General features: G+C 33.9%; 1 protein-coding gene across 3 annotated transcripts; it reads left to right on the top strand.

The window, feature by feature from the left end:
• LOC120427572 (prostatic acid phosphatase) lies at positions 1–22,207 on the top strand. 3 transcript variants are annotated; one of them, XM_039592447.2, is made up of 5 exons: positions 1–161; positions 10,404–10,878; positions 20,908–21,006; positions 21,077–21,319; positions 21,383–22,207. In XM_039592447.2, exons 2-5 carry the CDS (start codon positions 10,666–10,668, stop codon positions 22,085–22,087), a joined length of 1,260 nt encoding a protein of 419 aa, XP_039448381.1. In that variant the 5' UTR covers positions 1–161; positions 10,404–10,665; the 3' UTR covers positions 22,088–22,207. The 3 variants fall into 3 exon arrangements, with proteins under 3 accessions (XP_039448381.1, XP_039448382.1, XP_052566311.1); XM_039592448.2 differs by having other exon boundaries at positions 56–199; XM_052710351.1 differs by lacking the exon at positions 1–161 and adding an exon at positions 5,594–5,749.
• The last annotated feature ends 937 nt before the right edge of the window (positions 22,208–23,144 follow it).

Genomic DNA, 23,144 nt, shown 5'->3' with positions numbered 1-23,144 from the left:
CAAGTCTCCCTCTCGCGCTATAGCTTTCGGCGCCCGAAGTCAGTACGGTCGTAAAGTAGAGTGAAGTTAGTCGCTGAAAAGCTCTACGAGCGAGTCCAAGTCGGTGTTGAACGCGATCGCGAACGCGTCCGTTGTGCGCGGGTGTTTCCGAGGTTCTTAAGGTACGCGATCGTTATGGCAATTTGTGTGATGCAACCGGGTAGGCTTCCCAACTGTACCAACGCGCACGGAAGAGAAGATCAACAAGGCTAAGCCGTTAGCTTATGCCGACAGCAAGTACCGTTCGCAGGTCTTCGAATTGATCTTGATGGGAAGCATAAAGGTGTCAAGGCCACTTTCACTGTCGTCGTCGTCGTCGCAGACTGGCCGAACAAACGGGGCGAAACCAGTTTTTGGGGATGCGGACGGTTAAGTTTCTGCAACGATCTCTGAAAAACGTCGATGACGGGAAATAGTGCATGATCCATCGTCAAAACTCACAACAGAGAGCACGTTGAACCTGCCGGCGGCGTCGTGCATTCTCTGTCGAATGAGAGGCTTTTATTTGTTTAAATTTAGACTGATTCCTTACGCAGCATGATGATCCAACAGACAGACAGACACGACACTGCTTCTTTTTTGATCTATTGTTTGCGAGGCGAATCGTGCGAAACTTTGCGATGATGATGGATTATTTTCGGAAGTTGTGCGGCGGACGCACGTGCAGCGGTGCAAACATGCACTGTCGATTTGCAAGGGTACGCGCCACACCGTGGGGTACGGTGGCTTTGGTAGAAGCTTAGTTTTTTTTAAAGTGTAAAGTGTAATACAGTCCGCAGAATTTATTTTTAATTTAAACTTTATACACGCCGCACATTTTCTACTTTATTACTGTGTTTGATACCAGTTTGGGTAATATGGGTATCAAACATCAGGTGCATTTACTAACCATACAATTCTGATTTCTGATGTTATAAAAAAATATATCTTTCTGATTTTTCCAACAATGTTCTTTTTCATTATGGTCATGCCAGTGACATAATAACTGTTTTTCACACAAACTAGACTAGAATTCACCTTTAACTGACTAACTGTCATTGATTGATAAAATGTGTTAATCAATCTTCTGTAAATATTTTCCAAAGTTTGTCCAATCTGTCAAGTAATTATGGAATTCTTTACGTTCTTGCAAATCAAAGATTGCTTTGTATATTTTTTTTGCATTAGAGTCGTCCGCACCGAAATGTTTTTTTTTTAAGATTTGGATAGTTATTGCGCCGTCCACAGGTAAAAAAGTGAAACAATCGCATTTCTTCATACATTTTGACGATTTCCCATACAAACGAGAAGCGCTTAGAGCAGTGGTCACCAAACTGAGGCCCGAGGGCCCACCAAGGTTTTCTGTGCGGCCCGCGAGCTGGTTTTAAATTATTACACTCAAACCCCGATGGTTTGACACCAACTGTTGTCAAACGAACGGGGTCACTTTTTAGTTTGACACCACTTTTACACGGAGTTCACACACACTACCAAACGTTTGTTTTGATAGTGTGCGTGAGCGCCGTGTAAAAAGTGACAGTTTGTCACTTTTTAGTTTGACTTTGACCAACCAACGGGGTACAAACTAAAAAAGTGTCAAACGAAAAAGTGACCAACCACCGGGGGTTGAGTGTATAGAATTAAATTCTCTCGAAAAATGAAGAAGAACTTTTCTATTACTAAGAAATATGATTAAAAATATTAAATTTAATCGAAAATTGGGAAATTACAATGCCGTAAATATCAGAAATGTCCAACCGTACTAAACATCTGAATAATCATACCGACTGCACCAGGTCTTGCTAAAAATTCAAATTTAAATCAAATCAAATCATCTAATTTGAGCCAAACTTGAGCACCAAGGGAGATTTTTATAAAACGATGCTCAAAATTAAAACCGCTATGAATTATTTATTGAAAACACGACAATACATTATTTTAAGATTTTATACTTATTATAACAAAAAAGCTATAGAAGCCACATTAAAATAAAAAAAAAAATCAATATTGTCTAGAAAACGGACGAGTTTGGGTTTATTCGTAATTATTTGAAATTTTGACCAAATTTTCCTTAGAAAATTATTATTGACACTCAAAGATGTTACTGAACAGGGTGACCACTCAAATCCCAATTTCAAATTCCCGACTTTTTTCAGAAACTCAAATAATAATTCCCGACTTTTCCAGAAACTCAAATAATAGGCATTTCTTATGTAAAGAATCATTTCAAACAAAAACACATTTTATAAAAAAGTCAATATCAAACATCGAAAAACAAAATCTAAATGAAATTTATTTCCCTTGGAAAATTATTAAAAAATAAAAAAATAAAAAAATATAAATATTCAAATAACATGCCATAGTTTCAACATTTGCATGGAAAAAGTGTTTTAAAATGTACACTAGTTCAGTTGTTTTGCAATAAGAGTTTTCAAAAAATGTAAAATTTGACGAAAACAAAAATTTTAGCGAAAAAAAAACTTTAGCGATAGTAGACACTGAAAATTTGCAAAAATTCAAAAGATTTTTAAATCAACCCAAACATGCTAAAAATTATTCTTAACGCAGGGGAATTCATTTTAAATTGATTTTAACTAATTGCACTTAAATTTTCATAAAAATATTGAAGTTTTTTGAAAAAATATTTTTTTGCCCCCTGATTTTTCGGGCCAAGTTTGAGGGGGGGGGGGACAAAAACTTTAGATAAAATTTGTACAAGCTTTTAGAGTAGAAAAATAAACATATTGAAAATAACCAAAAGCTTAACAAACCTTATAATTCCAATGCTTATTTTAAAAAAAAAACGGTTTAGTTTTTGAAACTTCGTTCCAATTGGAAATGGAAAATTAAAGACTACTCAATTTAAAATCATATATTGCTGAAATTATTCTTTCGAAAAATTTAGAAAAATATCAAGGATATTGCTTTAAAAATGTATTTAACTAACATTTCCTGTTTTCAGAACGAACAACGATTGGAATTTTTTTTTTCGAAATTTAAGTTTTCCGATTTACACATACTCACAAAAAAGTTCAAGGCAAACATGTGGATAAAAATTGAAATGACATAATGAGATAATTAATCAATTTAAAAATATTTACCACATGAAAACATTTCCAAAATCAAGTTGGATTTTTTTTAAATATTCAATCAATGTGACAAAATGAAACAGTATCCTAACTCTACGCTGCCTATAATCGTTAAAATTAGGTTCTGTTTTTATACTAATTTTTCATTAACTTTGTTTTAGTTTTAATTCAGATGCTACCACTGTTTGATGAACAAAAACTAATAAAAATCTTTTCATTCATAACCGGGACCGGGACTCGTGGTGTAGGGGTAAGCGTGATTGCCTCTCACTCAGTCGGCCTGGGTTCGATCCCAGAAGGTCTCGGTGGCATTTTTCGAGACGAGATTTGTCTGATCACGCCTTCCGTCGGATGGGGAAGTAAATGTTGGCCCCGGTCTAACCTAGAGAGTTAGGTCGTAGGCTCAGTCCAGGTGTAGGAGTCGTCTCCCTGGGTCCTGCCTCGGTGGAGTCGCTGGTAGGCAGTTGGACTAACAATCCAAAGGTCGTCAGTTCGAATCCCGGGGTGGATGGAAGCTTAGGTGTAAAAAGAGGTTTGCAATTGCCTCAACAATCAAGCCTTCGGACACCAAGTTTCGAGTAGGAATCTCGCAATCGAGAACGCCAAGGCAATACTGTAGAGCGAATAATTTGATTTGTTTTTTTTTTGATTCATAAAAAATATTACGAAAATCTGTGTCTGATGCATCCAATATTTAGGAGGAGTTTTAATTTCTTGAGTTCAAAGTTAGTTACTAAATAAGAATTTAATAGATTTAATGTGAAAATTGAATATAATTTTCTAACATTCTATTCTTGGGATTCCCGACTTTTTGACAAAAGCTCACAAATTCCCGACATTTTCCCGATTTTTTACGGATTTTTGCGAATTCCCGACTTTCCCGACATGAGTGACCACCTTGCACAATATTTTACTACATAACTTGTGTAAATTGTTTTTGAATGCAAGAGCTCTTAAAAGTAGAACATAATTGGGTCGAGTAAAACAAATACCGGAATCCGTTTGAAAGTCAGCTCAACACATTTTTTTTTCGAAAAAATGTAATCTATTGTTTTTTCAAAATTTTTAAACCAAGACTAACATTTTAAAAGGGCGTAATATTGAATATTTAGCCCTTTTGAAATGTTAGTCTTGATTTAAAAAAATTGAAAATATTGTTTTCGAAAAGATCGGAAAATTTCACTAATGTTTCATATTTTAACATTGTAAATCGGACCATTAGTTGCTGAGATATCGACGTTAGAAAAGGGTGGGTCGTTTGGGTGGTACTTGGAAAACATCAATTTACATGTTTTTAAACCTTTGCATGGCAATATCTCAGCAACTAAGGGTCGTATCAACAAAGTTCAAAAATGCAAAATATAGAGAATTTTCTCAGCTTTTCAAAAATATGTTTTTCAAAAGTGGGCAAACATGTGCACTAATTGAAAATAATGAAAAACTGCGACTGTTTTCAAACAAGTTACTTAAAAATGGCTTTAACTTGAAAACGGTGCACTTTATCAAAATACTTTTTGATTGCAAATTTGATTTTACATCGAAAAATGAAGTTGAAAAATTTTTGCGACCGATATTTCGATTTTTTGAAAAAATCAGTATTGATAAAAAAAATCATAACTCGGTCAAAGATTTTGTGCCCATTCTGGAAATTTCTAAAAAGTTGGCATTTTATGTCCTCTAAAACATCTAAAAAAAAAATAATAACAAAAATAGTGTTTTAAAATTTGCAAATCAAATTTTAGTGACAAAAAGGTAAATAAAAAATCACCAATTTTTTTACCGTGTACTATTTTTTTCAGTGTAGTCCTTATCCATAGCTACAACTTTGCCGAAGACACCAAATCGATCAAAAAATTCCATCAAAAGAAACAGATTTTTGAATTTTCATACATCGTTTTTGTATGGACAGCTGCCAAATTTGTATGGGAAATTATATGGTCAAACTAATGATGCAAAATGGCTTCTTTGGGCATACCGAAGGCTCCAAAAAAGTTTCATTCGGATTAAAAAATACAAAAATTAAAATTCTAAAAAAAAAGACAAATTTCGTAGAGAATTGCTCATTGGTCTTAGTACAAATTCCCCCCGCAAAACGGTCCCAAACCTTGTGTTACGTAGCCGCAACGTCTAGGGTTTTCGCATTTCTCGCGAACTATTCCACCCGGGGGGAAAATCTCACCAATCTGGTGTATCACGAACAGAAAAAAAACAAGAGTGGGATTTTTTTTGTCACCAAACTAACGTGCGCAGGCTGACAATGCGATCAGTTCGTCACTTAAACTCGAACTCATCAGTGTCAGTGGCAGCAGCAGTGTGTTTAAGCTTGCTGATAAAAATTACAGCCGACCAGGTAAATTCCCCCTGAAAACAGTTAATGACGACCTGTGCTAATGATGGTGATTGCCATCGGAACAGATAACACGACGCCGCGCGCCGGTCTAAAGTCAGTTGTGAGCTGCAAATTTGTGGCGCAAGTTTGGAGGAAAAGTACGCAAAGGTTGTGATTTAATTTTTGGGTTTGATTAGTGTCACGATAATTAGTTAAAGTGATATTTCGGATTGGGTGTGCTAATTTTAGGATGTGCTAATTAGTATTGAAAGTTTCAAAATGCTTTTAGCCATTATGTTCGGAAAGTAAGCTGGTGAGTTTCGATTGACCAAAAAAATACATTCAACTATTGCTATCCATTAAGAACTTTACAACAAAACGGTGTCAAAAGGTCTTATGATCTAAAAAATGTGTAATAGTTGTAAACAAAATAAAATCAAAACACAATTTTCAACAATATTGTACCAGACAATCCCGGAGATAAGATTATTGCAAAAAAACATTTGTAGATAATTTTCCATAATCAATCATCCATAAATTCCATCTTTTTTCTTAGAATCTAGAATGCGATAAGCGATTCCAGTTTAACAACGTAGGAAAACTAAAGTTTCTATTTAACGATTTTTACACAGGAAAAAAACGTGGTCGCTTCTTATCGCGGAGCATTTATTGCTCCAAATTAACCTTGCCAAACAATAACAAACAACAACACACTCGAAGCGCTATGAACCGGCTATAATTTGCCAAAAAGTCGCTGCCCCGTGAAATTAATCACAAAGCGACGAGCAAAATGTGTTTTTCTTTCTTTTTTTTTTTGTTATAATCGTCCAGGCAGAAGTGTAAAAATTACAAAATATAAATCGAATCGATATAAATCATAAAGATAAAGGAAACCGTCGAATTTTTTTTTATATATATCGAATATTAGATAAACGGCCTTCACCGATTTGGAGTTATTGTAACTTTAATGCTATACTTTCGAAAATTTTTCGTCTGAATTTTATGATAGACGTTCAAAAATTATAAAATCAGGCATAAGTATTCTGGACTTTTTTTTGCAAAGGTCCAATAAACCAAATTTCCAGTTTTTGCAAATAGATAATCTTCCTCATACGACCATTTTTTTAAATTTTGAACTTATATAAAGGAAGGGATCAATATTTTACAAAAGTTTTACTTTTTAACATTGAAAATGAACCAACAATTTCCGAGATATCGTCAATTTAAAACTACAGGCAACTAGGCTACACTTAAAAAACCTCTTTTTTCATCGATTCAAATTCTTTGTGAGGCTCAGAGTGAAAATTGTAGGAAGTTTTTTTTAGCTTTTCAAACATATTTTTTCAGGGGTGGCTTTCCTTCATTAAATATTAAAATAAATCCTAAAATTAGGTAGAACTTCAAACGGTGCACTTTATTAATTATTTGGTTATGTTAAGGATTTTTAAATAAAATGTTTTTCTTTTTTTCAATATTTTTATAAAAAAATATCACCGGAATTGGATTTTGCACCATTATGAACCAAGATAATTTTTTTCACAAATTAAAAAAAAACGAAATTAAAAAATTACGAATTTTTGAATTTGAACTTTAAGTAATAAAAAGTTAAATAAAAAATACCAGAAATGACCATATGACCAAAGAAGCTATTTTGTGTCATTGGTTCACCCATACAAGTCTCCTTACAATTTTGGCAGCTGTCAATACAAAAATGGTTCGTAAATATTCAAACAGCATTTTTGAGTGAATGTTCTGATCAATTTAGTGAGTAAAGTAAATCTTTCCCTGTTCCTGAGTGGAACACCCTTGAAGAGTATCGGGGCCGGCATTTACAAAGCGGATTCAGTGACAGTTTATTATTCAACTTAATGTTAAGGTTGATGTTAACATTTCATAGGTTGTCTTCCTAAGGTGTCTTGATAAGGTCCAGTTTGTGACAATACACTACCTTTCCTTTACTAAGCAATCGAATCCAGAAAGGAAAAGATCACCAGTTGTGTTGGTCCGAGCCGGGATTTAAACCCCGATCAATTTAGTGTCTTGGGAAAAGTTGTAGGTATTGTTGATTACTATTGAAAAAAAATAGGTGCACGGAAAAAATGCGATTTTTTAATCAACTTTTTTTCAAAAAAAAAAAACTCAATTTCCCAAAATACATATTTTTTGATTTTCGATATTTTTTTCTATGTTTTAGGGGACAAAATTCCGCAACTATTGAGCCATAGAGAACTATGGTAAAAAAATCTGCCGTCGAGTTATAATTTTTTTAAAAATTGTGATTTTTGGAAAAAAATGAAATTTAAAACAAAAAAAAAATTGACCTATTTTTTTATGTAAAATTGAATTTGCAATCGAAAAGTACTTAACAGATATTTTGAAAAAAGGGCTCCGTTTTCAGGATATAGCCACCGAAAGTTGTATTTTTGCGAAATATTTGCAGTATTTCAATTTTTAAAAATAGTGACCATAAGTGACCATTTCTAAAAATGTTTTTTTTTCGAAATTTTTTGAAAATTTGCTATAAAATTGAACAGGAGACGTTCAAGATTGGACCTTTGTTTGCTGAGATACAGCGGCTTAAAGTTAAAAATTTAAGTTTATTAAGTCTCACCCAAACAACCCTCCATTTTCTAATGTCGATATCTCGATTTGCAATGTTAAAAGATGAAACATTCGTGAAATTTTCCGATCTTTTCTAGAATCAATTCCCCACGAAAACAGCATGATTCGAAAAAAAAGTTCTCCGATCGGGCTCAAAATTTTTCTGGGGGATCCTTGGCCGAAATAATTAGACCCGTATTTTTTGTTTGGCCATTAGGGTGACCTACGCCGTGTTAGGGTGGTTCAAAAAATGGCAATTTTCGTCGGTTTTCGCAAAAACCACTTTTTATAAAAAATCATATCTCCGCGCCATTTTATTCGATTTTAGCTGTCCTGGAAGCAAAAGAAAGGTGATTAGTTTGGCTATTTGGGAAAAATAGTAAGAAGTTTCAAAAATCTAGCTTAACATTTGAAAAGGTTGATTGAAAACATAAAATGCTGTTTTGAAGGTCTTGGGACCAAAGAGCCTATGTCTGAAAATATTTTTATCGGATTCCTCGGAAAATTTCACATAACATATCAAAAAATGGTGAAGTTATGTTTTCGATACCCTGAGATACAATTTTTTGAAAATAAAAACTGGGTTTTTCTACGCGCCACGCGCAAAAATGAGAAAACGGGAAAAAATTGACTTTTTTCACTAAAACTGCGATAACTTTAAAATTTCAGCTATGACCTATACATGTTAGGGTACCAAAATTTTAGTAATTAAAAGACGCAACTTTTGGTACCATAACATCTATAGGTCATCGCTGAAATTTTAAAGTTATCGCAATTTTAGTGAAAAAAGTCGTTTTTCTTGTTTTTGTTATTTTCCCATTGCGCCTGGCGTGTAGAAAAACCCAGTTTTTATTTTCAAAAAATCGTATCTTAGAGTATCCAAAACATAACTTCACCATTTTTTGATATGTTATGTGAAATTTTCCAAGGAATCCGATAAAAATATTTTCAGACATAGGCTCTTTGGTCCCAAGACCTTCAAGACAGCATTTTAGTTTTCATACGACCATTTCAAATGTTAAGCTAGATTTTTGAAACTTCTTACTATTTTTCCCAAATAGCCAAACTAATCACCTTTTTTTTAGGACAGCTAAAATCGGATGAAATGGCGCGGAGATATGACTTTTTGAAAAAAGTGGTTTTTGCGAAAATCGACAAAAATTGCCATTTTTCGAACCACCCTAACACGGCTTAGGTCACCCTAATGGCCAAACAAAAAATACGGGTCTAATTATTTCGACCAAGGATCCCCCAGAAAAAAAATTGAGCTCGATCGGAAAACTTTTTTTTCGAATCATGCTGTTTTCGTGGGGAATTGCTGCTAAAATAATATTTTTAAAATTTTGTAATCAAATTAAAAAAATACAAATAAAATCCATTTCGGGTTATGATATATAATTGCTCAGTAGGGTGCCCAGAATATGGGACTTTTTCTCAAAACCTCGCTCCACAAGAGAATATTGTTCCTTGAGCTTGAGTTCCTATGAGCCAAATCGGCCAACATTTACACATTGATAATCGAAGGTGAAGTTTGCATGGGAAAAATCGAAAAAAATGTATGGAAAATGCAATTTTCTTACGGTTTTATCTGCATGGTGCGCAACTTCATTCAAAATATTCTCAAAAGTGAGATTCTTATTGTAAATTTGATGCTCTATAACTTTTTAAAAAAAAGTTATTAGCGATTTAAAAATGTCATTTTTGTATGAAAAAGAATTGTTTCACCAACTGTAGGCTCGGGCATCAATGGGTTAATCTCAACCAAATTCGCTCAAAATTTGCACATATGCTTAAAATAACCCAAAAACGGTTTTCCGCTTGTGGAGCAGGGGGTCATTTTTTCTGGTCACCCTACTGCTTCAACTTCATCATCCCGGTACGAGAATCGAACGCACGACCTCTGGATTGGAGATTCAGCCCGCCGTTAGTCGAAACCCATCGCCTACCGGTCAGTATTCCCAGTGAGCAGATTTACTCTTTGAAGGGATCTGACTTTGCCGAGCCAGACAGGAATCGAACCCATCACCTTCCGCTTACAAGGCGAAACCCGTAACCTCACGGCCACGGAAGCTCGGGTTCTTTTCAATGAAACTAAATTCTGTTTAAAGGGTTGTGTAGGGGACATCTTAAGATGACTTAGCCGAAAAATCTCGTTCCAAGAACAAATCCTGTCATTTTGGCAGCTGTCTAAAGTTGAAGTACGTTTTTGGGCAAAAATGACCTCTCGAAATTTAAGTTCTAAATTAAAATAAATTTATGTGTAAAGCCATTATAATTAAGAACACGAAAATAACGATCATCTTGTGTGACACTTTGAAGTTTATCGTTAAACTCACAAATCCCTTCTCGCCTCTCCTCATTTCCAGAACCATGCCAGAACCTGCAGAGAATCTTTCAACGACAACAACGACGTGACAAATTGCGCGACTTGTAACCGGTTCCCCAAAAGGAGGTTTGAACAACAAAACACGCACAAACTCATCTCAAACACACGCCCAGCTTAGCTTTAATCAGCTCGGAACACTTAATTAAACAAAAATATCGCCCGCGCTCCTGCCCCCACGCCCGGCAATAAGGTTCGCGATCGCCGCGGTCCAGGACTCGTGTATATAAAGCGCGAATCGCGGCATGTATTCGCTAAGTCGGCGCGTAATAATCATGTTGAGCGGGGCGATCGCGTTGCTGGTGCTGGTGACGATCTTTGGTGTGTACGGAGCACCCACGGCGGAACATTTGCTGGACGTGCCGGATGGGGGTGGTGCCGAATCGCGGTTACAGGGTGACGACCTGATCGAGGAGGATCGCGCCCTTCGGGACTACGAGCTGAAGCAGGTGCATGTGGTAAGTGGGTTTTGGTGCGCGCCAAAGCTGTAGAGTTGGTTTAATTGAAGCAATCGAAGCTGTGATCAAGCTTGTGCGGATAGAATGAGTTAATAAACGATCGATACACGTGGGCTTCAATTTAATACTAATTGCAGTGAGGAATAACGGATTTGTAAAAAAAAGTGCAACGACATACAAATCTACAGCGATTCCACAAGAAAACATAAATCAAAATTTTAAATATGTAATTAGAAACGTAATTTTTTATTTGGCTATTGGGGTAGTTCTATCCATGTTTTAGAGGGATTAAAAAAAAATTAAAAAAAGACAGCCATAGTGGTTATTGCTCTCGATCGTATTATTTCGATCATAATGTCTCGACTCACGATCTAAATATAACGATCGTAATTTGTCAACAAAATACTAATCTATCCACTTTGACAACCCTCAGGTCTTTTGTGGTCTCGATTGCAAGTAGGGTAGGGTAGTCATCAATGAGACACTTTTGGTTTTCAACTTTCAACGATTTTTCTATTTTTTTCATTAGCATGTTTTAATGAGCTTTTAGTTGCATTATCTTTCTTTTAATGTGTTCTAACATTGACCAAAATATGAGATCGATCCGACATCTACAGCCAGAGTTATTCAACTGTCTCATTGTAGACGCACTTGGCAGGAACAATGAGACAGCTGGGGAACAATGAGACACACTACGAAAATCAACATTTTTCTAGCAAAACATCATGTTTTTGTATTGTTCCATTGCAGGTGACTTGCCTTGAACATTTTAGAGCAATTTTGCCAACATGAAACTTTTAATAACAAAAGTTACACTAAAAAGTATTGAAATTTTGTAAAATCCATATATTAATACCAAATAACTTAGTATTTTTGGTTAAATGAAGTTTAAACTCTATAAATATGCCAAAAATCACTTTTAATTCATGTTTTGAAAGATTTCCATCGATTTTGAAAAGTTTTTTGAAGAAAAATCAAAGTGTCTCATTGTTACCCATGGGCTGAAATGAGTGGGGAACAATGAGACAGCCCTGGATTCTGGGTATATTCTAAATGTTGGCCAAATCTAATGAAAGGACATTGTAGCTCAACTCAATCCCAATCGAACGTCGAAAGAAATTTGAAGAAATATTAGTTTTGGAGTAAATGGCAGCCTACGAGCGAAAAAGTATTTTTTGTCCATAATTTACTTTTACACCCCAGAATCAAACATTTATGAATTACTTTTCAAGGGAGCGTCCATAACCAAAGCCACTTATATGGCAAACGTGTATCCAGTAGACACACCTTTCCCCCAAATATGAGCCTGATTGGTCGACTTGTGAGAGTCATTTTATCATTGTTCCCCGTGTCTCATTGATGACTACTCTACCCTATCTGCTCGAACCTAGGAGTCCAAAGGCTTGAATAAGGGAGAGCACCCAAACCTCTGTATGCTCCAAGGAACCTTCCATCCAAGGTTTCGAAATGACGACCTTTGATTAAAAAAAAATAAAAAAAAATCAAAAATTTTACAACATTCTAAAATTTTAAAAAAATTAAAAATTAAAAAAAAATCAAAATTTTCAAAAATTAAAAATTAAAAAAAAAACAATATTTTTTTTATTTTTTGAAACTTTTGAACAACTCTCCTTACTAGGGATAACTGCTCAATGAAAATTCAACTTGTGTCAGCATGCTGCAGTTATCACAAGTCAAGGGAACTTTAAAGCGAAATTTCAACTTTTGCCCGCAGTTAGACAGTCAAGAGAGTTTTCCCATCTGTAAAGAAGGGAAAATTCTACTTCAAAGGGAAATTTTACCTTTGACAACAGTACTGCCAGACAAGAGAGTTTTCCCTTCTTTAAAGAAGGCAAAATTCAACTTAAAAGGGAAAATTAAACTTTTGACAGACAAGAGAGTTTTCCCTTCTTTAAAAAAAAACTCAACTTTAACATTCCAACTCTCAAAGCTCCAAAATAGTTGGAACGGTGATTTCAATTCGCTGGTTCTCGGGCATTACTCAAGACTCAAGACGATTCTTTTTTCCAGTGATTTGTTAGGATGTCTAGATGATCCTAGAACTTTGCAGAACTCAATTAAAATGTTCAAAACAACCTATGCAGATAGGACCTTTTGAAAATTTAATCTAGAATTAGATCAAATCTTTAATTTTAAAAAAATTGAAAAAAAATATTTAAAATTTTTAAATTTTTTTAAGTTTTGAAATTCTTAAAATTTTGGAAATTTTTAAAATTCTTGAAATTTTTGAAATTTTTGAAATTTTTAAAAATTTTGAAATTTTTGAAATTTTTGAAATTTTTAAAATTTTTGAAATTTTTGAAATTTTTGAAATTTTTGAAATTTTTGAAATTTTTGAAATTTTTGAAATTTTTGAAATTTTTGAAATTTTTGAAATTTTTGAAATTTTTGAAATTTTTGAAATTTTTGAAATTTTTGAAATTTTTGAAATTTTTGAAATTTTTAAAATTTTTGAAATTTTTGAAATTTTTAAAATTTTTGAAATTTTTAAAATTTTTAAAATTTTTGAATTTTTTTGAATTTTTAAAAAATTTAAAATTATTGAATTTTTTTAATTTTATGAAATTAAAAAAAAAATGAATTTTTTTAAATTTGTAGAATTTTTGAAATTAAAATTAAGTTTTAATAAAAAAATATTCAAAAAATGGTATTGAGGTCTTGCAGCGCGACTGTGTTTCAAATGTAGGTGGCGCCAAAATGAGGTTACATGCCATAAATCGTATTCCTTTCTGCTGGATTGAAGAACAAAATCGCTTATTTCTCATGATTCCCTGCATCAATCTTCATGAAACTGGTTGTAAAAGACGAGAAAAAATTTTTGCTTTAAAATAATGAACATCAACTTTTGGGCGCGCAAAAATTTGTGACCTTTTTCTTTAAAAAACATGTTTTGGAACACGAAAAAATAAGTTTCCCTGTATATACCAAGGAAATAACCAGTTATATAGTTGATAACAGATGTGTTAACGTATATTCAACAATTTGTATTGATTTTTGACAGACTTTCTTGCCAAATAGTCCAAATTACTATCTTTTTCTAAATTTACAGTTTTCTCATAGAAAAATCAAACAAATATTGGAAAGTTATACAGTATGTAAAAAAAGTAATTACACCCCTTGAGCACTATGCACATTTTGTGATGAAACATCTAAACAATTTAATGTTGACAGAAACCTAGTACTACGTTTTGTTCAGAAACTCATGCCAGACATTTTGCTACAAAAAGCTCATGAAAAGATGATTTCTATAAAAAGTTATATAACAAATACTATTACGAAACTAAAAAAGGTGCAAAAAAAGTTTGTACACCTTTCGAAAAATTTACATAAATAATGTTATTTGTTGACAAATCACCATAAATCCAGTCTCCCAACTCCAAATAGGCATCCTTGACTGATTAAAAAAATAATTTGGATTGAATATAAAGTTTACTAACTACTTAGTATAAAAGTTTATATAACTCTGGAAATTCTATATAAAACTTATCTAAACTTAATTTTGCAAACTTTTAATTCAACTAAATGTCAATATATTACCATAGAATTGCTAAATAAACATTTTGGAGTGGGTATAACACCGTTTTGGGGGTATTTGTATCGATAGAATAGATTTTTCGTTGGAATTTCGTACCAACCCGGAATTACGTAGTCGGAAAATCCGCCGGCATTCGAACCGGTCCACAATTCTTAAGTCAACCTATGTGGCATCGGAAAGGGCATAAAATTTCCGATCTTTTGATACCCATACATCTAGGTTTTCTATAAAACCCACGTTTTTAAATACCTGGGCAAAAAGTAAGTTTGATCCACAAGAACAAAAATTACGAAATTCCATACATTTTTGGCAGATTGCTCAAACAAAACCATAACAACGTTTTTACCTAGGTATTTAAAATCGTGGGTTTTATAGAAAACCTAGATGTATGGGTATCAAAAGATCGGAAATTTTATGCCCTTTCCGATGACACATAGGTTGACTTAAGAATTGTGGACCGGTTCGGATGCCGGCGGATTTTCCGACGACGTAATTCCGGGTTGGTACGAAATTCCAACGAAAAATCTATTCTATCGATACAAATACCCCCAAAACGGTGTTATACCCACTCCAAAATGTTTATTTAGCAATTATATGGTAATATATTGACATTTAGTTGAATTTAAAGTTTGCAAAATTAAGTTTAGATAAGTTTTATATAGAATTTCCAGAGTTATATAAACTTTTATACTAAGTAGTTAGTAAACTTTATATTCAATCCAAATTATTTTTTTAATCAGTCTAGGATGCCTATTTGAAGTTGGGAGACTGGATTTATGGTGATTTGTCAACAAATAACATTATTTATGTTAATTTTTCGAAAGGTGTACAAACTTTTTTTGAACCTTTTTTAGTTTCGTAATAGTATTTGTTATATAACTTTTTATAGAAATCATCTTTTCATGAGCTTTTTGTAGCAAAATGTCTGGCATGAGTTTCTGAACAAAACGTAGTACTAGGTTTCTGTCAACATTAAATTGTTTAGATGTTTCATCACAATATGTGCATAGTGCCCAAGGGGTGTAAATACTTTTTTTACATACTTTACACCAAATTGTTGGAAATAATTTTTCTCATCCGAATCCGGCATAAGTTTTATAAAAATGTTGATTAGGAAGGAAAAAACACATTTTTTCTTAAAATCATAGGTTTACGCTATTTGTTCATAGGTGGCGACACGCGTCTTTTAGCTTTGCTGCAAATTCTCTATAGAGATTTCTCAATATTAAAATTACGATCGTAATTTGTCGATGGTAGATCGAGATTTGTCGATGGTAAGTCGTAATTTTACTATCGAGAAATCACGATCGTAATACAGTCGACTCTCTGGCTGTCGATCTTCTCGATATCAATAATTCTCGATCTGAGTAATTCTCGCTGAAAGTGGACCACTATTTACACAAGGTGCTCAAAAATCAAAAGCAATGTACTTTTCCAATAGCCCCCATCAAGTTATGAATGAAACCATGTTTGGTTGGTTGAATTTGTCCTTACCTCGGCGCCACGAAGCTAAAACATTTTTTAAAATTGGTAATTTTTTGACTTAGGCGCGCCTACAAAATTGCTAATAACTTTACAAAACTTCAACGAACCCTTGATGTTTAGGGGTGTTTTGGAAAGGAAATGAGCGGAGCTTTCGAATGAACTTGTCAGAAAAATACCGTTCCATACATTTTTTAGCCACAAAACACCAATGTATTTTTAAAAGTCATTTTTGAAGGCCGGCGCCCCGCTTTATCGAAAAACTGACAAATCCATTCGAAAGCTGAGACGATTTCACATAAAGGACCAATAAATCTAAGGTGTATGTTCCTCCTATCTTTTTAAATCTAATTTTGATTCTGCGAGCACAGCGCTCCGTTCGCATTTCGGGCACCCCGAACAGACGGTAATAACTAAATTCATGCCATTTCAATAACAAATACTGTTAAAATAACAAAAAGTGTTATGGAATATTCTTGCAAAATCCATTTTTGCATAAGAGTTCAATAACAGTTTATGTTATCATAACAAAATTTGTTATCGGTCTGATATTGATTGAAAGCCAGAACAACTTGAGAATAACATTTTTTGTTATGGAAGAATACCTCAAACTGTTATTGGGATGATCGGATTAGTTGTTAAAATAACAAAAAATAATAACAAAGATTTGTTCGAAGAATAACTTAAAATGTTATTAGTCTGTTATTACAATAACAATCCAATAACAAAAAAATCATAACGGCGAATAACAAATCTTGTTATAAATAACATAAAATGTTATTGGCCTAGTATTTTCCAATATCAAAAAATGTTATTCCCGCGTTATTTCCGTCTGCTCGGGACCCAAAATGTTGCAATTTGCTTGCCCCATTTTAAGGTTTTGTCAAAAAATATAGGTGCTCACTTTTTAAATGATAGTTTATTGTCCAAGGATCAAAATGCGCTTTCGATAGTTGACCAATATTTGTGTTTTTGGGTTCTTCCAGGCAATTTCATGTCGAAAAATTGTTTTTTTTTACTTTTTCTTGTAAAATGCTCACTTACAATTGGGTGGCCTTTTTCAGTAGAACTAATGAATGTAGCATGTAGGAAATTTCACTACGAACATTTTTCTCTAATAGAAAACGTAATTTTGATACTCTAGTGCCAAGATATTTTAGTTTAAGTGAGAAAAAAAGTGCCAATTTTACAAATTTCCAGAATTACCAAGCACGGTCTATTATTTACATGCGGCATATGTTTTGGAGGCCAGAGTATGGTTTCTTATAGTTATTTTGGTCGCTGAATTCGGATCTGGGAAATTGCCTGGAAGAACCCAAAAACATAAATATTGGTCAATTATCGAAAGCGCATTTTGATCCTTGGACAATAAACTATCATTTAAAAAGGGAGCACCTATATTTTTTGACAAAACCTTAAAATGGGGCAAGCAAATTGCAACATTTTGGGTGCCCGAAATGCGAACGGAGCGCTGTGCTCGCAGAATCAAAATTAGATTTAAAAAGATAGGAGGAACATACACCTTAGATTTATTGGTCCTTTATGTGAAATCGTCTCAGCTTTCGAATGGATTTGTCAGTTTTTCGATAAAGCGGGGCGCCGGCCTTCAAAAATGACTTTTAAAAATACATTGGTGTTTTGTGGCTAAAAAATGTATGGAACGGTATTTTTCTGACAAGTTCATTCGAAAGCTCCGCTCATTTCCTTTCCAAAACACCCCTAAACATCAAGGGTTCGTTGAAGTTTTGTAAAGTTATTAGCAATTTTGTAGGCGCGCCTAAGTCAAAAAATTACCAATTTTAAAAAATGTTTTAGCTTCGTGGCGCCGAGGTAAGGACAAATTCAACCAACCAAACAAGGTTTCATTCATAACTTGGTGGGGGCTATTGGAAAAGTACATTGCTTTTGATTTTTGAGCACCTTGTGTAAATAGTGGTCCACTTTCAGCGAGAATTGCTCATCTATCGATAAATTCTTCAGTCACTTCAATCTGCATACTTCAATTATCTTCATTCCTCGATATTTTCCCTTGCTTGAAGGATCTCTTCCTCGACGGTCCCTTGGATTCTGTTTGCTTTAAAAATCTCTTCCGGTTGTCAATAATTTCACTTTCTCATGGCTTGCATAGACATTTTTCTTGGCGACACGAAGCCTTGAAGGGTGTTTGACATTAGGTCTATTCCCGTACTGCAGAATTCTGCAATTCTGCACAAAAACGGCAGCAGAGCGTTCCCGTACTTTTCTGCAACAAAAGTAACTTTTATCCCAGGCAGAACTTCTGCAATGAGAGAGGCTGAAGTTGCAGCAAAACCGTTCCCGTACTTTTCTGCAAGCTCTCTCTTCTCTTTCGTGTTGAAAAGTAACTGCAAGTTGGTGTGAGTGCACGCTTACATAAAATTTGCAAGTTGGGTTAAATAAAGCATTTTATTATTATGTAGTTGTAATAAATTTTATGTTTTATTATTACTAAATTTAAGTAGTCTTTTTGAAGGGACATTTGTATATTTGGAATTGATGGATGTTGGGGTATTTTTTAATGTCTGGTTTTATTGTTTAAAGATTGATTTCTGATCTTAAATTGTTTTTGAACAGACTAAATATATGTGTTAAAATACTAGGTATATTTAATTGGCAAATAATAAATTGTACCTGTGATGGTGCTACCAATTTGTATTCTTATATGAACCAAAATGTTCAATGTATTTTGTTGAACTTTCAATGAAGGAATCATAAAAAGGTATTAGACTATACCAAATAAATAATAAATATAATTGATTATATAATTGATGACCATACTATTTTTTCTGAAACATATGTTACGTTGTTTACACATCATATTTTATATTATTAAAATTGATATACATTTTATTAAAAAATATACGGTATACTCTGCACCACAATTCTTCTTAAATTCTTAAATTCTTAAATTCTTAAATTCTTAAATTCTTAAATTCTTAAATTCTTAAATTCTTAAATTCTTAAATTCTTAAATTCTTAAATTCTTAAATTCTTAAATTCTTAAATTCTTAAATTCTTAAATTCTTAAATTCTTAAATTCTTAAATTCTTAAATTCTTAAATTCTTAAATTCTTAAATTCTTAAATTCTTAACTTCTTAAATTCTTAAATTCTTAAATTCTTAAATTCTTAAATTGCCGCCATCTTGAATCATAAAAAATACACATATTTTGGAGTCATATTCTAGGTTAGAAACGCATATTTAGAGGATTTAGAGATTAGAAATTTTGAAGAGGTCTTCGGATAACAGAGTACAAACTGTATCTTTTTTTATAATTGAGTTTTTAATTTTTTTTATATACAAAATTTTCAAATTTTACTTTTTTTCAAATTATAATTTCTTTGAATTTTTAACTGTAGATTTTGAATTTTGATGTTCTAAACTCTTAAATATTCAAACTTTTGATTTTTTATTTCGAATTAAAAATATTTGAATTTATGAGATCTTAACTAGGGTCTGAACTTTTATATTTTCAACCTTTTTTTTATATTTTGTTTTTTTAAACTAAGCTTTTTTTTCAATTTTAAACATTTTGAATTACTTAATTTTTAATTATTTGAATTTTTTAAGCTTTGAATCTGTGATTTTTTTTCTGATATAAAAATTTGCATTTCAAATTTCTTAAATACCTGATTTATTTTTTTTAGTTTCTAAATAAAAAAAATCTTAGTTTTTTTTTAATATTTTTATTTATGAATTTCTTAATTTCCGAGTTTCTAAATTTATGTGTTTCCATATTTTTGAGTTTGTGATTCATATACTTTCTAATATTTTTCAATTTTGCTGCGGCACCGTTGTTCTTCCATGTGACATCCATAATTTATTTATGTTATCCTGAATAAAAAATCCTTCAAATGGTCTGTTATCAAAACATGTATTTATGATCCCTTCTATATTAAACCTTTGTTCGTCATTTTTTTAAATTATATTTGTTGAACTTACCTGCAACCCTCATTTCTATTTTTTACCTAATGTAAAAGTTTTGAATTGTTTCCAATGTATAATTTCTACCTAAGCATAAGTCGTCGCATAAGCATCTTTTAAATAAAATGTTGAGTTGCATAAAACAATAAGTAAAGGTAAACTTCCTTCAATTCAATTTTTGTCAATCCCTTTTTTTAACAATAAAAAAAAACTTTAATACCCAATTTGAGTAAATCCACTCAACTGTGTACAATATTGCAGAAAAAGTACTGGAACGCGCTACCCAGGCAAAAGTTTTGCGGCTTCTCTCCTTGCAGAACTTCTGCAAAAGAGAGAGATAAAGAGAGCGAGCTGAAAAGTACGGGAACGTGCTGCAAAAAAGTGACTTATGCTGGCTGCAGAAATTCTGCAATTCTGCAGGTACGGGAATAGACCTATTATTTTGTTTTTGTTTGATACCCAGCTATGGGAGAGAATCATGGCAACATTCTCTCCCATAGCTGGGTATCAAGAAAAAAATATTTTCAATCGAGTCTTCATTTTGCAACGTTCTGTAAACTGATGATTCTCTTCCTCGACGGTCCCTTGGATATTGACAACTAGAGAGTCGACTGTATTACGATCGAATGCAATAATCACCACGTGTGAGTGGAGGAATAACGATCGAGTCCAATAATTACCACAATTTGCAACAATTTTCGGAACCACCTAACTTGGCTAGGACCACCCTTGTGTCGATTTGTTTAGGCTAAGAAACCTCCTGACCAAGTTTTAAGACATTTAAAATACTGAGTTTTACATTCATTTGGAAATGCAGCTAGGGGACAATCCATAAAACAACGTGGACACTTTTTTGGAGATCTCAAACAATTTCCATACAAATAAAACATTTTTTGTATGGAGCGTGGACAATCGCCACAAGGTGTCACTAGTTCAAATAACTCACCGATTGTGGCCACCCGGAACCAGTTCCTGGTTTCCAATTTCAATAGTAATTGACCAAGTAATATTCGTTTTTGAAATTTCTTTTTTCTTACCTCCATCCCCAGTTCTTCCGCCATGGACAACGCACTGCCGCGGACACCTACCCGACGGATCCGCTCATCAATCAAACCTTTGCCCCGTACGGATGGGGCCAACTGACCAACGTAAGAATCGAACCCAACCCGACCTAGCGAACCGCTTTGCTAACACGTGTCCTCTAATCCACCTCCGCAGTACGGCAAGGAAACCCTGTACGACATCGGCACGTGGCTGCGGCATCGCTACGGCAAACTGCTCGGCAAGCTGTACTACCCGGAAAAGGTGCACGCGCAGAGCACTGGGGTATCTCGAACACAAATGTCCATCGAGCTGGTCCTGGCCGCGCTCTACCCGCCGGAGGGAACCGTCCAGGAGTGGAACCACGATTTGAACTGGCAGCCGATTCCGTTTTTCAGCGAACCGTTGGATCAGGATACGGTAGGGTTGGTTGGTTGTTGGAGGAGAGTTGTTTGGTTTTAAATTTTTATTTTTGGTTTTTAGCTGTTGCTGGTGCGCAAGTCCTGTCCGAGATATCATGAGGCCGCGAATGCTGTACTGGAGAGCGGTGAGATTCGCCAGCTAATGGTTGACAATCTGGAGTTGTTTGATAACTTGACACGGATAACCGGGATGGACATCCGGACGCCGGACGATGTTCAGTCGCTGTACGCGACTCTGCGAGCCGAATCCGAGTTTGGTTTGACGCTTCCGGAGTGGACCCGGGATTACTACCCGGAGAAACTGCTGCCGCTGACGAAGCTCAGCTACGTGCTTAACGTGTACAACGATGAGCTGAAGAAGCTCAAAGGTGGTCCGTTCCTGAAGAAGACCCTGGCCGAGTGGGACGCCGTAATTGCCAACGAAGAAAGTCCAAAGAACAAGAAGATGTTCGTCTACGCTGGGCATGACTCGACGGTCGTCAATCTGCTGTCCGTGTTTAACGTCTGGCGGGAACAATTCCCCAACTACGCCATCATGGGCCTCCTGGAACTGCACAAGCACAAACGAACGGGCGAATACACGGTACGGATCTTCCAGAAGAACGTGGGCGAGCCTCCGATTCCGCTGACGATTCCCGGCTGTGCCAAGCGTTGTCCGGTGGATCAGCTGAAAGAACTGCTCAAAAGTCACGTGCCCATCGATATGGTTGAAGACTGCAAGGCCCACGGGGACGGATTCGAGGAACCGCCCCCGAGGGGACCGTAATTCTCAGTTTAAGTTGCGTTTTTTTTGTAATTTTATGATTAAGTTAAAAGTGATTTTATGATTTGTGAGAACGTTTTTCGAATAAATTAAGAGCTGTGAATGTTTGGAACTATTTCTAAATCACTTTGTTTTTGTTGCATCAAATCCAATTCAAACCAAGGTTGTTAATCAATAGAATTATCGTCGATAATATTATCGTCTAACGATAACGATAATGGTTATTGTTATCGTCGGGACGATTACGATAATCTATCGTTATCGTTATTAAGATAATTCTATCGCAGATAACGGACGATAACTCATTTTATAATTTTTCCTTAAATTGACTTAATCCAATATCATGTTAAATTTCCAATGCATTTGCTTAGAATATATTTTTTGATAATGTAGTAAGTTTCAAAGCATAAATACTAAAATTTTCTCAAAATAACGTATTTTGTTGAAAGTACTCAAATTTTTATAATTCGCAATTATCATAATTTGGTCTCAAACGATTCGAAATTTTACATGTATTTGTTACATGTTTTAGAGGTTTTGAATGAAATACAAAAATTTTCACAAAATACCATATTTTCTCGAAAATACTCATTTTTTTATAATTCGTAACATGGGTATCAAACGTTCCAAACTTTTGTATGTATTTTTACTGTTTTAGAGTTTTTGAATGAAATACTAAAATTTTCTTGAAAACACTCTTTTTTTACAAAATACCGTATTATCTCGAAAATACTATTTTTTTATAATTCGCAATATGGGTATCAAAAGGTTTGAAATTTTGCATGTATTTTGACTGTTTCAGAGGTTTTCGAATGAAATACTCAAATTTTCTTGAAAATACTCAATTTTTTGAAATTCGCAATATGGGTATTGAACTATTCGAAATTTTGCAAGTATTTTTTACTGTTTTAGAGTTTTTTGAATGAAAAACTAAAAAAATAAGTTATTTTGTAAAAATTTCAGTATATTGCAAAATTTTGAATCGTTTAATACCCAAATTGCAAAATTATAAAAATTTTAATATTTTCAAAAAATACGGTATTTTGTGAAAATTTGGGTA

Source organism: Culex pipiens, chromosome 3 (assembly GCF_016801865.2).
Source record: "Culex pipiens pallens isolate TS chromosome 3, TS_CPP_V2, whole genome shotgun sequence".
Lineage (NCBI taxonomy): Eukaryota > Metazoa > Arthropoda > Insecta > Diptera > Culicidae > Culex > Culex pipiens.
Note: the sequence above shows the minus strand (reverse complement) of the source record. Positions and strands in the feature narration are given on the sequence as shown.